The sequence below is a fragment of the Coptis chinensis genome, chromosome 8 (genome assembly GCF_015680905.1).
Source record: "Coptis chinensis isolate HL-2020 chromosome 8, ASM1568090v1, whole genome shotgun sequence".
Classification (NCBI taxonomy): Eukaryota; Viridiplantae; Streptophyta; class Magnoliopsida; order Ranunculales; family Ranunculaceae; genus Coptis; species Coptis chinensis.
This window is the reverse complement of record NC_141463.1, coordinates 17,809-33,357: the sequence shown is the minus strand read 5'-3', so window position 1 is coordinate 33,357 and position 15,549 is coordinate 17,809. Positions and strand designations below refer to the sequence as shown.

The 15,549-nt window shown below is 35.2% G+C and overlaps 3 protein-coding genes across 6 annotated transcripts; all 3 read left to right on the top strand.

Moving 5' to 3' along the window:
• Nucleotides 1-308: 308 nt before the first annotated feature.
• Nucleotides 309-5,767, top strand: LOC147479080 (putative clathrin assembly protein At2g01600). Its single transcript, XM_086577795.1, has 15 exons — nt 309-529; nt 617-686; nt 771-868; nt 1,385-1,523; nt 1,615-1,739; nt 1,917-2,009; nt 2,379-2,429; nt 3,530-3,595; nt 3,720-3,785; nt 3,946-4,026; nt 4,152-4,232; nt 4,488-4,640; nt 4,718-4,796; nt 4,897-5,006; nt 5,114-5,767. Exons 1-15 carry the CDS (start codon nt 440-442, stop codon nt 5,468-5,470), a joined length of 1,659 nt encoding a protein of 552 aa, XP_086433921.1. The 5' UTR covers nt 309-439; the 3' UTR covers nt 5,471-5,767.
• A 1,461-nt stretch (nt 5,768-7,228) lies between these two features.
• LOC147479079 (uncharacterized) lies at nt 7,229-9,473 on the top strand. Its single transcript, XM_086577439.1, has 4 exons — nt 7,229-7,471; nt 8,431-8,506; nt 8,802-8,882; nt 8,974-9,473. Exons 1-4 carry the CDS (start codon nt 7,370-7,372, stop codon nt 9,060-9,062), a joined length of 348 nt encoding a protein of 115 aa, XP_086433565.1. The 5' UTR covers nt 7,229-7,369; the 3' UTR covers nt 9,063-9,473.
• An 84-nt stretch (nt 9,474-9,557) lies between these two features.
• On the top strand, nt 9,558-15,153 carry LOC147479078 (uncharacterized). Of its 4 annotated transcripts, XM_086577435.1 has the most exons (14): nt 9,558-9,718; nt 9,854-9,908; nt 10,032-10,080; nt 10,353-10,490; nt 11,046-11,127; nt 11,518-11,596; nt 11,703-11,749; nt 11,871-12,065; nt 13,030-13,110; nt 13,187-13,267; nt 13,567-13,704; nt 14,252-14,333; nt 14,416-14,684; nt 14,832-15,153. In XM_086577435.1, exons 1-10 carry the CDS (start codon nt 9,716-9,718, stop codon nt 13,208-13,210), a joined length of 753 nt encoding a protein of 250 aa, XP_086433561.1. In that variant the 5' UTR covers nt 9,558-9,715; the 3' UTR covers nt 13,211-13,267; nt 13,567-13,704; nt 14,252-14,333; nt 14,416-14,684; nt 14,832-15,153. The 4 variants fall into 4 exon arrangements, with proteins under 4 accessions (XP_086433561.1, XP_086433562.1, XP_086433563.1 ...); XM_086577438.1 differs by lacking the exon at nt 10,353-10,490 and having other exon boundaries at nt 9,566-9,718; XM_086577436.1 differs by lacking the exons at nt 13,567-13,704; nt 14,252-14,333; nt 14,416-14,684; nt 14,832-15,153 and adding an exon at nt 12,464-12,502 and having other exon boundaries at nt 9,561-9,718; nt 13,187-13,242.
• Nucleotides 15,154-15,549: the final 396 nt, after the last annotated feature.

Genomic DNA, 15,549 nt, shown 5'->3' with positions numbered 1-15,549 from the left:
ACTATATATTCTCCATGTTATATTTATTTATACTCATTCCATGTTATAATTAGAATAGGATATAATTAAAACAACTATATATTCTCCATGTTATATTTATTTATACTCAATATTTTATGTGCACATTGTTCATTTAGTTAGTTGGACGTGCTTCCAACTTTCAAAATAATATATAAAGTAGCTCATTTAATCATATTAACTAAGTAACCCTCAACGATTACGTTATTTATTTCCGCCACCCTACATTTCTCATTATTGTTTTACAGTAACCGTAGTAAAAAATTCAGTTTCTTGTTAGTTTATAGTTGCAAAAAGAGAGCAAGGCAATTTTCAAGTTTCAACGGAGAAGAAACAGAGAGTAATCTCTCTGCAACTTCAGTCGAGAAGAAGAAGAAGAAGAAGAAGAAGAAGAAGAAGAAAGAAGACGTCATCTTTGGATATGGGCACAGTGAAAACATGGAGAAAAGCATATGGTGCACTTAAAGACACAACTAAAGTTGGTCTAGCCAATCTCAACAGTGATTTCAAGGTATGTGTAATTCATTTATACTTCAAATTCAGTTGGACAAGTTTGTTTTTTGTGATATAATGATAAAAATCTCATCTTTTTTTAAAGGAAGTTGATGTGGCCATTGTCAAAGCAACCAATCATGTTGAGTGCCCACCCAAAGAGAGACATTTAAGAAGTGAGTTTCTTTGTATCCTGTTTTTTAATTGGAATGTGTGTTGAAATCTTATTGAAGTATTTTGTTTTGTTTTTTGGTTGGTAGAAATATTTGCTGCAACTTCTGTTATGATGCCTAGAGCGGATGTTGCATATTGTATACATGCTTTAGGGAGGCGGTTAGCGAAAACTCATAATTGGACGGTATGCTTTTTCTCTTGTTTTATGAATAGAAATGAATTGTCCTGTTTTTCACTAACAAAAAACTACTGTAGAATCTAAGTTTTAAGAAGGCAAGCAATTTAATGATTAAATGAGTAGTTGCTGCCAGACCATAGTTGGAGGGAACATATTTGAATTAGAAGATTCTTATTTTCATACTAGTTCTATAGTACACTAGCTAAGCATTTACAAGCCGAGAAGCATAGGGTCTTTAGTTGCTTTGATTGGCGATGTTCATGGTGTGGCAGTATTCCCTTTCCACACTTCTTTCCTTGCTGACCTATTTATGTGAATTAGTGAACTCTTCAATGCACAACTATCTCATTATGTGGCTTTCCATTGACCCTCGGCTGATGGCACTCACCCGCTAGCCCTACCGTGCTTTTCTCCATTATGTCATCTGTTTACATTTTCTATGTTTTTTTCCCTTTTGGCTTTTGTTCAGAGATGCGTATATATGTTTGTGTGATTGTTTACTTCTCATTTGGTTTGCTATAGGTGGCACTAAAGACTCTCATAGTTATCCATAGGACCTTGAGAGAAGGAGATCCAACTTTTCGGGAAGAGCTTTTGAATTTTTCACAGAGAAGACGAATTATTCAGTTATCCAATTTCAAGGATGATTCCAGTCCTATAGGTAGTTATTCCCTCTCTTCTCCTTTAAACATGATATTACCAATTCTTCTTTCAGTGGAATTAACTATGAGATTGGCTTATTCCTTTTCCAGCCTGGGATTGTTCTGCATGGGTTCGAACATACGCACAATTCCTTGAGGAACGACTAGAGTGCTTTAGGACCCTGAAGTATGATATCGAATCTGAGCGTCCAAGACCCGGCCAGGGGCTAGAAACGGTACCTATATTTGATTAACAACCACACCGTACTGTCTTTTTTCTTTTTTTTTTTGGGTGAAGTAATTACTATTCTTAGTTGACAGCTGACCAGATGTTTAGAATCCAGGTTTTTCTAAATGTCATCCCTTCATTTTCGTTTACTTTATCTTATTTTTAATTGTGCTTCTCTTGTCAGGGCTACAACAGAACTAGAGATCTGGAAAGTGAACGGTTGTTGGAACAGTTACCGGCTTTGCAGCAGCTGTTGTATCGTCTTATTGGATGTCAGGTATTTTTACAAAATTCACGACTGTCATTTTCAGACTTTGATTCCTTTTGAGCAAGAATTGTATCAGCGACAAAAGACACTTATCTTCTAAGATTTTGTTAGTGTTAAGCTTTTTTGTGCCTTCAGAGGAACTTCATTTTGTTTTTAGTTTAGGTTTAATGATTTTACTGTCCATATAATTACATATCCGTTAAGAGTTAGTATATTTTTCTCAGCATGCTAATATTTGGGTATAAGGTGTTACTTTGTCCCATTGTTTGATAGCGTTGGAGGAAAACACGGATCGTTTTCTTCGTAACATAGATTCTAATAAACAGGCAACCACTGGTATTCCTTCAATTTATATTTTACTCTTTTCATATTTTACAGCCAGAAGGAGCAGCTGTAAGGAATTATGTCGTACAATATGCTCTGGCTCTGGTATGTCTGCTTTTCACGTCTACCCCACATTTTATTATCAAGAAGAAGTCAAGTTTTTTATTAGAGGAATGGAGGTTTCCTACTGTGAGAAATAATCATATGCGAGCAAGTTTTCAACTTCTCATAATAAAATATAGATATCACTAGAAGTTCAATTTTTGGCTTAAACATGGGGAATTGAAGCACACAGAACCCCTGCAACAACCCCTCCCCCCCCCAAAACACACACACACACACACACACAAAATCATGTCTTCTGATATGCTGTCCTAAATGTGAATAATAATTACAGAAAGTGAAATCCGTTAAGTTAGTTTATTTTTTTTTATAAGGATCAAGTTAGTTTCTAGTTTTAACTTTTGATGCTTTATTTATGAGAGATGCATTTTAGAAAGTATCCAACTTGCTGACAAGATGTAATTACAAGGTATTAGTTGTTTTCTCTTTTCATGCTCTGATTTGTAATTTAGTAATTAGCAAACATTTTGGTGGTTCTTCTGTAATTTGAGTCATGACTTACTATTTTGATTATGAGAGTTAGGTTAATACTTTGATAGAATCTTTAGTGGCTTCAAAGTTATTAGGATCTTTACCGGTTTCTTTGGAGGAGGCATCCTCTTGACTTGGTCCTAACATTGGGGCCATCAAATTAAATTTCATTTTTCCATACACATCGGGGAGGGGAATTGATTTTCATATATGGACTATTTACATGTCAAAAAATTCTAATAATTTTATTTGTAATCCCCTGGGGGAAGAATCTGAGGAGAAAACAAAAGGAAAGGACTTAAAAAAAAATTATTTCTAGCTGAAAATAAAAGAAATAGCGCCTATTTGTAGTTCCTATGATGCGCTTGGGGCTTATGGCAGAAACGAATCCATTTAGATAGTCCTTTGTGGCTTCGGTGGCCACTAGATCATCATGTCACTGCACCAAGAGAAGTTCCTATTGAAGTTCCGTTTGAATCTTTTGGAACCTCTAATGAGATTTATGGTCACTATCTAATAGTAAGAAATGTAAAAAAATAAATCCTTTGTTAACAATTATTTTCTTCTTATAATCTAATTGCATCTGTTGACCGCTCTATACCATTTTATAGGTACTGAAAGAGAGCTTTAGAGTTTATTGCGCTATTAATGATGGAATCATTAATCTTATTGACAAGGTATAACCTTTGTTTTTTTTTTCATTTATTTATTTTTTCTCCATGGAAGAGTTTTGTGCATGAAGAAAAGCTCTGTGTAAGCTCTTCATTTGTTATAGGGATTACCTGGCTCATTTTTTTGCAGTTTTTTGAGATGCCAAGACATGAAGCTATGAAAGCCTTTGAAATCTATAAACGAGCTGGGCAACAGGTAACTTTGAGAATTTTTGTTGTAAGAGGCAACTATATTTATAGAGGCTGAAGCATAATGGTTTTGAGGTCGAAAGAGGATCCTTTCTTAATTACTTTGATTTTGTCCTTTTTCTTGTGTTATGAGGGTTCACTGAAAAATCTTAGGTTCCAAATTGCAGGCCGGGAGTCTTTCTGATTTTTACGAAGTTTGCAGAGGGTTGGAACTTGCTAGAAATTTTCAATTTCCAGTATTGAGAGAGGTAATTTTTCAGAGAATATTAATTTAACATTGAATGTGTAATGTCGCATAATTTGATATGTCAAATTGGACATTTAATTTGCTTTCTTTTGTAACTTTGTCCTTCTCAACTATGTCCTCATTCAGCCGCCTCAGTCTTTTCTTGCAACTATGGATGAATACATAAAAGAGGCACCCAGCGTTATTTCAGTTTCGGCGGTGGCACTGGTCAGTATGAGAATTTTATTTTATCATCATGGTCTGGTTGAATGAGCATTCCTGGTCTTTGTGAATATTATTGATCTAGACAGCTAGACTTGTCTGAACCAATATTTTCATTTACCTTGTATACTATTTCACTCTTATTCCTTACAATTTTTCTTTGTCTACAAGAGTCATTTTCTAGAAAAGTCACAGTGTAGCCAGAAAGAGAATATCATAGAAAGCATTAGTAGTTAGTAACAACTGTACATTCTGAAACAGGATTTTCCTGAGAGGCTTCTTTTGACATACCATCCAGAAGTTCCTTCTCCTGAACCATCTGTCGGTGAACAAGATCCTTTACCTTCTAGCCATGATCTTACTTTCAATAATGAAGTTTCTGCTCCTAAAAAACTTGAAACTGAAGATCTTCTGGTAATAACTTTGTTTTGAGCAATGTTTTATTATTGGAATTTCTTCCACATTTCCAATTCATAATTTTTCTTGTTTAGGGATTCGAAGATACTACGATTACTGATGCATCTTCAATAGAGGAAAGCAATGCTTTGGCTCTAACCATAGTTTCATCTGGTTAGTACTTGGTCATAATAACCATTCAGTGTTGGCGTGTTCTTCTGCTTTACTTCATTAATTTGTTTCTTTGCTGAACAAAAAATATGTGATTTTGCAGGTTACGAGTCTGCGTCTGTTCTTCCAAAACCTGTGGATCCTTCTGGATGGGAGCTTGCTTTGGTCACCACACCAAGCAGTGACATTTCTTCAGTCCATGAAAGACAATTGGTTGGTTGACATTCCAAGAGGCTCTTTGTTTAGAGTTTAAACGCATGAACACACTTAAAAGAAGAAATAGAAAAGTAAAACTAACAATGGTTTCCCTCCTATGGCAGGGTGGTGGATTGGACATGCTCACTCTAAGCAGCTTATATGACGAAGCAGCATACAGAGCAGCCCGACAGCCTGTGTATGGAACACCAGTCCCAAATCCATTTGATGTCCAAGATCCATTTGCTTCGTCAATGAATTTTGCTCCACCTGCAGCTGTTCAAACGGTGGCCATGCCTCATTACCAGATGAATGTATATGGTCAATATCAACCAAACTATCAACAGCAACAACACCAACACCAACATGTGACTGTAGGTTCATCCAATCCCTTCGGTGACATGGATTTTAGACCATTTCATTCAACTCATGCTTATCAAAATCCTAGTACTAATCCGTTTGGAAGCACAAGCCTCCTGTAGTTTGGTCACAGGATGTGAAGCATTGTGGCCATGTTCTGCTCTTGGTTGTTCCTTGTGAATATCAGGTTAAGGGAAATAGAAATGATAGTTTTTTTCTCAAACACAACAGGAAGATGGCAGATTTTGAATCTTCTATAGTTTGGTATACATACACCGATATTAGATACTCTTGTAAAGTTCTGGAAAAAACTGCTGTATTGTCAGAGCTGTTGATAATAAATCCTTTGACATTTTCACATTGTTTGAACTTCCATTGAGTGATGATTGTCTAATAAGTAATAACATTGTTCTATTGAATATCAAGTTTTCCTGATACAAATGTTTAGACATTGCGAATTAAATATTAGAGTGGATGTCGTACAAAAATGACGAAACGCAATGAGGGTATGTATCAAAAATTCAAAATCAAGGGGTCCACATCATCAGAACATAAGTTTTATTGGACTACTGTGATCATCTCTTGTGCTTAATAAATTTTGGTTAAATTCTATGATTTCTTGTGAATATTTTTGTAGACGATTTCACTTGCAGTCTTACGGATATTAGATGCTATCAGACATTATGAATATATATATATATATAGCCCGGCTCTTAAACGGAAGTCTATTTACCGACTTGTTATATAGCATTTTGTTTAGATTATATAATATCTTGCACAACTTATATAGTGTCATATATAAACATAAATTAAAAAGTTAATAAGTATAAATTAAAAAAGTTGTTCAAGACACTATATAAACTGTTCAAAACACAAATTCGTACTTAGTCAAATGTATAGCTTGTTAATATCCCTTGTTAATTGCATAGCTTAATTAAGTTGTCTGGCTTCATACTCATAAAAATATATGTTGTGGTGTATCTACATATCGACTGATTGAGGTTACCATATCGACTGCAATAATGACCTTCATTATTGCACTACAACTGATTGAGGTTACCATATCGACTGCAATAATGACCTTCATTAGCCAATGGCAATATCTACATACATCACTATCCTTTTTAGCAAAAAAATGTTAGAAAGATGATTTGCTCAAATCCATTTAAATATGAAAGTAGTTTGTCTCCCATAAGATGAAATGGGTTTTTTCAAGCGACGTAATGTGAGAAAAACCTTTTCCATATGCATCGACTTTCGAAATGTCTTGTTTGGTTTGAACAAACAACTTCGAAATAGGCTGGTTGAAAGCTTGGATTATTTATCGAAATGGTGTGCCCTTTCGAAACATGTGACTTTTGAAAAGAGTTCTTAAAGTCATTTGTGTTGTTTCGAAAAGGGTTTATAAATAGTGGATGAATTTTCGTGAGTTCGATCTTTTCTTTTTATTCCAAACATGTTGTGTTATTTGAAGTCATAGAAAAGTCTTTTATATATAAGGAAATCCGTTCTATCTTGGGAGATAGTTTCCCATCAACCTTCTGGGGGAAAAAGGAAAGTGCAGATTTAATTAAGAAGTACAAGACACTTACAAGACAAAAGGTTTGTATAGTTTGGTAATTGGTAAAGAGTAAGTACAATTAAGTTGTATATTCCTAACAAAAAACATATATCACTATCCATTTGCATCACTACGAACTATTAGAGAATTTTCTTAACTATCTTACAAAGCATTGGGTTTTCTTTGTCTCTTTTTTTATTAACAAACAAAACTTCAACTTGTATCTCTAGAAAAATGCAGGCCTTACTTTAAATTAAAAGTGTCCTTGTTGTGTAAAAACTAAGTAGGTTGGTTGTGGGAAAACTAAGTTGGTGGGGAGTAATATAGCTGCATGTGTAGGACAAGGTGACAGCAAAGCTTACCCAAAACTGTCTCCTCCCGCTCAACTTCAATTATATATATTAGACACAATGATTACTCAGACACAAAACTTGTCCGTTTGTAGCTTAGAAACAAAAATATGGCGTCTACTGGAACTGTTGGTTTCGTTGGACTGGATGAACTTAGTTTGGAACTAGCTGCTTCCTTAATTCTTTCTGGCTTTAGTGTTCAAGCTTTTGAGGTTTGCTTTCTACTTACATTTTGATGTTTCTATATGTGTGTTTGTTTAGTTGCGTGTCACAAATTCTAACACACTTGGATCGATGGAGAAGTGAAATGTGGGTAGTTTATGTAGGAAACTTATTCCAAAAATATACTTATTGTTAAGTAAACAAGAAAATCAAATTGATATAACAAATATATCATGAACAAACCTTTACCAATTATTAAATCCGAGCCTAGTGAAGATTCACTATGTCCTTAAGACAAATTTACCCCCTCACGGTGTTTTAAGGTTGATGGGAAACTGTCTCCCAAGATAGAACGGATTTCTTGTATCAAGCACTTTTTCTATAGACTTTAGTATTTTACTAAGAACGAGGAGGGAGAAGAGAAAGATAAGATTTTGATGTCTTTTCTCCAAATTTATCCACTATTTATAGGTGTGGTGCTTTTTTTGTTTAAGCAATTTTTGAAAAGTCACATGTTTCAAAATGCGCATAAAACATTATTTCGAACCAATACCTATTTCAAAATGTCACACACGGATGATATTTGTTTCGACATTTCGAAAAGGTCGCACATTTTCGGGGCGCATAATGTGCAATGTTTGAACCAAAGTGCACTATTTCGAAAAGATTTTTCTAACTTTACCTACTGTTTCAAGAGAAACCCATTTTATCTCAAGTCGGATAATTTGGGATACAAATAACTCATTCATATCTCAATGGATTTGTACAAATCCATTTTTCTAACAATTTACTTTGACATGCATACTAGCATTTCCATGAAACTTAATGCTGTTGGACATTATGCTAGATTGCTACATGTCCTATGCTGAAGAACTTTACGTACACGGTGTGACACTGACACATGCACAATTTGAGGCATATATACAGACGACCAACTTCGGTCTATACTTGCAGATTTAAGTTTTTGTATGTCTACCTGATATGTTTGTTCGTATTACTCCATTTGCAGGTATCTGGTCCTATAATTGATAAGTTTGTCAAGTTAGGTGGAGCTAAAGTGTCCAGCCCCAGGGATGCATGCACAGGTTGGTACTTGGTACTCTAGTCTTTATTCGTCTAGATTTTTTTGGGTTTTGGAATTTTGTTTCAAACTAAACTTATATGTTTCCTTGATTTCTTTGATGATCATGTTTCATTTCTATAGTTTTATCATATGGGAATTTCCTTATATGTGAAATGCTGTACATTTTCACTTTTGTATCCCTCCACACTTTGACAAGTTATAACTTGTTCTTCCCTAGAAGAAAAATGTGGTTCGTTGTGTTTGAGATCTTAAGTTAACTTATTCATATCTTTGATGTTATTCCCCTTTGGATGCAGATGCTACAGCTATAACTTTCTTGATACCTACTTTCGACCATGTAAACAATGTTCTTTACGGAGAGGAGGGTGCTCTGAAAGGTTCATATGAATTGTACATTAGTTTGTAAAGAATTATACGCCTATTTGTAGCTTTATCCATATCCCAATCATTTTGGACTTCATTTTGTAGGCTTTCACGATGATGTTGTTGTCATCCTCCGTTCCACAACGTCACCAAAAGATATTCAGAAACTAGAAAACTGCCTTGCAGGCAATTAAATTTCTCATCCCTTTTTTTCAATTATCTGATATGCATTAATGGTTCTGTTTATGTTTTTGTTTATTTTAGTATTGGTCCTTTCTTTGGTTTGTGCATTCATTTATTATTAGTAGAGACCTTAAGTTTTTAAGGTTAGTAGTGAAATGTTAGGCTCACAATTTTATAATTTTACAGAATTCCAGCAACTTCTATATGACAAGTAGTGATGTGGTGATCCACCAAAGAAAATTGTCTGATGGCCTGAGTTTGTTTCACAACTCAATTTAAAATATAGGTCCTTATTACAATCATCACAAGCCAAGGAAAAGAATTGTTGAACAAATTGTTAGTACTATATTGTTGTGAGATAATAAATGACTAAATGAAAAAAAAGGAAAGCATAGACATGAACTGTAGGTACTATACCTCACCTTAAGTGTTTTTTTTTTTTCAATTGATCAGTGAAAATTATATATCTGTATTAAGATAAATGGAAAATCGTATTGTAACATGATTATGCCTCTCCATCAACTCGATCTTTTTATAGTTAAGTGGGTTTTAACCTTTGATTATTGAACTGTAGTCTTACGTCTTTGCAGAGGATGCTAAGACAACTTTTTTAGTAGATGCGCATGTTTCTAAAGGAACATCCGAGAGTTTGCAAGGGAAAATAATGGTGACGCCTTGACCCTTTATATAACAGTATTTGATATATATAGTTTAAGTAGAGCCACATTGGGCCCATCGTTCCATTTCTTTCTCCTAGTTTGTATAGACAGGTTGGGTGCTGATTCCTTTTTCTTATCTCTAGATCATTTCTTCTGGAAGTTCAGAGGCAATTACAAAGGCACAGCCGTTTCTCTCTGGTAAAATTATGCTAATATTAGTATATGAAAACTCTATGTTGTGGATAGGAAGATATAAATATTTTTATGCCTTTTTTCCTTCCATATTATATTTCCAATCTAACTACTGGGTTCTGGATACAGCAATGTGTGAACGGCTTTACATTTTGGAGGGTGGAGTTGGTGCGGGAAGGTGTGTTTTCTTGTTGGTTTCATAATTTTATAATGTACTTGTAGTAGAGTCTATATTTACTGATAAATAAGAGAATAAAATGTATGGAAGGAATTAAAAGATGGTATGTAACTTTTTGAGAAGTTCTTGCATGGTATCCTCAAGGATCAAGAGCCATTAAGTTTTGTAGGAGGCATGTTGTAATCAAACAGAGTATTGCTGGTACTTGTAGTTACAAGAAGTTTTTTACCTACTCTCTGTATTACCAACTCCTATTTATGTTTCTATTGCAGCAAAGTTAAAATGGTAAATGAGCTGCTTGAGGGCACTCATCTTGTTGCTTCAATGGAGGCTATTATGCTTGCTGTTCAAGCAGGGATTGATCCTTGGATAATTCATGACATACTTTCCAATTGTGCTGGAAGTTCTTGGTGATTACCTCAACCTTACTGCCTCCTCATAGTTCCGGGATGAGAAGTGATTTTGGTCTCTAGATTTTCTTAATAGTACCTATTACTTTTGCTTCCAATTTCCTGAGAACAAATTGACAAGATTGTATAATAAATTTAGAAAGTAATGATAGCTAATAGACCTTAAAGTTTAAACCAAAGAAACCACACTCATCGAAAGTTGCAAGTTGACCTTACCAAGAAGACCTTGATTTTGATTCATCCGTAACTTAATCTACTCCAGCCATAAATTAGTCTACTATTGGGAGGACTCCGGAGGAGCACTGAGTGACAGTCTTCTTAGGTGACTAAGCATGAGTATTAAGTACCAATTCTCTTGTAACCTGCATACTTGATTTTGAACAATATGGTAACTATGAGCTCAATCTGTAAACTTCCTGAAGAACTTTAAACGTTTGCTGGCATATATTCATTTTTTTTTTCATGTAGTGCAATTTTTTGGTTAGACTAGGACTCTGTCCTCAGTTTGTTGTCTTCCATTTAACTAATAGATTTATATCTCTTATTTGAATGCAGGGTTTTCAAGAATCATGTTCCCAAATTACTGAAGGGTGATCATTCTAAACATTATTCCATGGATACAATTGTCCGGAATTTGGTATGATCATCATTCTAATTTTCCCGAGTTTACCATGGCATCTAATTAGTTTTTGTTGCTTCTCTACTAACTGAAAGCAATTATATTTTGTGTGCTTCTGCTGTTTATTCAGACTCTTCTATGTTATGTTTGTACATGTGTTGTCTCCTTATGCAATGAATTTAATTCGTTTTTACTCAAAACATCAAATATATGTTATTCACCACAGCTGGGGCTCTACTGTGTTATACTTGTCGCACCTTACATGTTGTCTCTTATCCAATGAATTTTCATTTCTTACTCAAAACATCAAAGCCATAGGTCTTGCATCACTTAAAGGACCATGGTCTAGTTTGTCTTTCAAATGATAGTTTTTTAAGTGTTTCTAATGCACTTTATTATTTTTTGTAGAGGTCTGTTTTGGATATGGCTAAATTACTCACATTTCCTCTACCACTTTTGGCGGTTGCTCATCAACAATTACTTTATGGTACCAATCGATCACGTTATACCTATCAAAGTGAATGCAATGTGTAGAAGATTCTTAAACATAGGATTGATCTGTTTCTTATTCGTTTGAGCCACTCATTTTTCAGGATGTTCACGTAAAAGTGGAGACGATTACGACACTACTTTTGTCAAGGTTTTGATACTTACTTTTCTCTAATAGAATATTTGTGTCAGTTCTCAAGGAACTTCCAAGACATGGTTCTGATTACTTATCCCACTTTCATTTTGTTCTTCTCGCTGTACTGATTTAACAGATATCAGAGACAATATTAGGTGTAAATATTATAGATGCAAGTAATAAAGAAAGCTACAATCCCGAGGAATTGGGAGATGTAGTTTCTGCTCCATCAAATTCTGTGAAACGAATTGGTTTTATTGGTCTTGGAGCAATGGGATTTGGCATGGCAACTCATCTGGTGAAATCAAAGTTCTGCGTTTCCGGTTACGACGTAAGACTTATTTTAGTTACACGAATGCCTTCTGTATTTGTCGGTTCAGTTTGTGATTTAGGAGATATATATGTGGCACAGCTATACCGTTGCTCTGCATGAAAAGCCATTATTATTTGAAGCACACTACACTACACTATTCTTTAATCCTTACAGAAGAGCTACTGTAAATCACATAATGGTATATCTGTCAGCTTACTCTGCATATATTTCACTCTTGGTATCAGTATTAAAATGTTCCATCATGGTTTTTTTCTAACAGATCCCTATAATCTCAGTTTCTGATAGCCTTCCCTAGTGCCCTTCCCTACTGTAGAAACCATGTCAAATGTGATATTTTATCGATGTTGTTGTATTGTAGGTGTATAAGCCAACTCTCTCTTGATTTGAGAATGCAGGTGGTTTGGTTGGGAACTCTCCTGCGGAGGTAACCAAAGGTATAGCTTTTCAAAACATAAAGAAGGTCGAATTGATATAGTGTATGGTTAATGCAAATTTCTACCATATGAACAAATGATCAAACTAATTGGGCATTTTAAGGTGCTCATTTAGTCTTGATCAAACTAAGTATACATTTAAAGGTTATTCATTTAGTCTTGATGTAATAAAGGTGCTCATTCGGTTTCCATTATGGATCGATCATTGGAGAGAAATCGACGGAGTACCAAATTAAATATCTAGATGTTCCCACCAACATGTATGTTTTGTATATATGCATATGCAGGGATATGTTATTATAAACCCCTTTTGTAAACCTTGCTTTCGACTCTGATTAATGAGGAGATCATCCTCTCCTAAACCCCTAACCCTTGGCCTTCATGAAGAGGTATCAACAGGGTGTGTGACGACAACTCGTAACGCCAAATGTTTTTATATGGAGATCATGGATTGTTATCAGCATTCTTCATACTCTATCTGTAATATAAGTGGGACTTACTCGATGCATATATTTTCTTGATTCCAGATGTTGAAGTGCTTATTATCATGGTTACGAACGAAACACAGGCTGAAAGTGTATTATATGGAAATCTTGGGGCCTTATCAGGTACTTACAAGTAAAATGTTATGCATCACTACTTGTGCATTTTTCCTACACTTATGTTCTATTCATTGTTTTGTAGCCCTTCCAGCTGGAGCAACCGTAATCCTGTCATCAACTGTCACCGTTGGATTTGTTAGTCAGCTCGCGCTAAGATTACAGGGTAAGTCTGATGATCTGATTTTAGTATGAAAACATTCATGCTCTCATGTAATCATCTACATTTTTAGGTTGCAGATCTACACTTAATAAAAATTACCTTTTACAAGTGCAGTAGTGCACTCTTACCATATTCAATGACAGCATCTGTTCTACTGACATCCTGCTTTTCAGTGAAAGGTTTAATTAGACTAGAGGAATAGGCCCAAGCCTTTCCAATATATTCATAACATTGTTGATGCTCATCCCATGTTTCAGTTTATTTCAACATGTTTTGCCAACTTTTGTAAGTGCCTGTTACAGTTCTGTAAAGATGGTCAATCAACTGCTTGCTGGAATTCACATAGCCTCAGCAGCTGAGGCAATGGCATTTGGGGCTCGATTGGGACTTAACATGAGAATGTTGTTTGAAATCATCATGAATTGTGAAGGAATGTCATGGTATGTGTTAAAGACCTTACAGTTGCTCCAAATGCTCTGTTTGCACACACCCACACACCCATTATGAAACTTGAGAAATGACAAATTGTAGGAAGAAGAAACACACTACCATCACCGCTGGGACATAAAGGAGATTAGTCAAGGTGCTGTTGGGTCCTCCATAGATTCACATCATTTTGACCATCCATCGACTACATACAGAAAGTCGATATCTTTTTGACTCTCATTGTGCTACTTTTGTTGTTATTGACCTTTTTCAAGCATATATGGTATACCTTCTAATTGAGATCAGTCAAGGCATGAGTTTATTACAAGGGTAATTATAAAGGCATGAGCTAATTACAAGGGCAAATTAAACGAGTTTATAATAATATGATTAGGTTTTGTTTTTTGTTTTTTCTTATTTATTTGATTTTCTAAAGAACTTCTAATGATTTAGGATTTTTTAAATTGCGCAAGTTATTCATTTTAAGGTATTAAAGGCCAACTTGAAACTTCTGTCTTTAGATTTCTATATTAAAAATCAAGGCTCATCAATTTGTTTCAGGATGTTTGGAAATCGTGTGCCTCATATGTTAGAGAGTGACTACACACCATACTCAGCAATTGATATCTGGCTGAAGGATTTGGTATGCAATAGCATCTACTTCGCTCTCCCACATCACCCCTTTTTATTTGGGAACTATTATTGATGGCTATAACTCTTTACAGGGCATTGTTTCCCAAGAGTGCTCATCTCGTAAAATTCCAGTAACTTTAGCTACTGTTGCTCTCCAACAGTACATTTCAGGTGAAATAGTGTAAAATAGTGCAATCTTGTTTCACTGCATCGTTAACAATAGGAAACATGTAAACCAGTTGTGAAAGTTTGCTCTTTGTGCCATAGTGGTACACCATTTGTGAAATAACTTAATGATGTTTTCCACTGAGCGGGTTCTGCTGCTGGATGGGGTCGATTGGATGACTCTGCTGTAGTCAAGGTCTGCGCATATAAATTTTGTTTCTTTTGTACAAGTTTGGTAGGGGTAACATAGACTGCTATTCTTTCCTGTAGACATACACATTATATGTCCTGATGTCCATACGTTCAGTACTGTGGTTTTAAGCAAGCAGTGGTTTACTTGCAGATATATGAGATGTTTACTGGAGTTAAAGTTGAAGATAAACTTCCAGTTCTTAATAAAGAAGATGTATAAAATTCTCTTCCATCCGAGTGGCCAACAAGATCCCTTTGCAGATATTCAGAGACTGGAAAAACCGCCTCAGTCTTGGTTGTTTTGGATGACGGCCTAACTGGAACGCAACTGTTCATGACATAGAAGTCTTAACAGAATGGAGAGTGTCCATCCTTTTTTGCAATGTATTTGACACTCCGGACATAAATTATGATGAGTTTATATAAGATCTTCTAATTTTATGTGATCGCCTTTGGGTCAGTTTCTGTGGTGATAATTTATTTTCGTGTTAAACAAAAATGAGTCACCTGCCTGAAATAATGTTAGAAATGATAGCATTATACATTTGGAATTTTGGATCCAGTAACAGGTCAACAAAGACTCAGCAACCAACAACCAGAAGTGTACATCTTTTGTAACGTTAATTAAGGTGGTGTACAATGCTCATCGTCTTCAAGGAAATGGCATTCTCAAGTTTTTACCAGGAAGCTTCCTATATATCCACGCTGGTTGCGCTACAGAATTCTTAATTTTAATGTACTGAATGATGTTCGCAACGTGATCAGTGGGCTTTTCAATAGTTGAGATGACGATAGTTTGGCTGTTCTGATTGGTGCTCTTTGTAAAGAATACGTGAGCTCTGACCTAGAGGCGAGTGTATACGCATAAT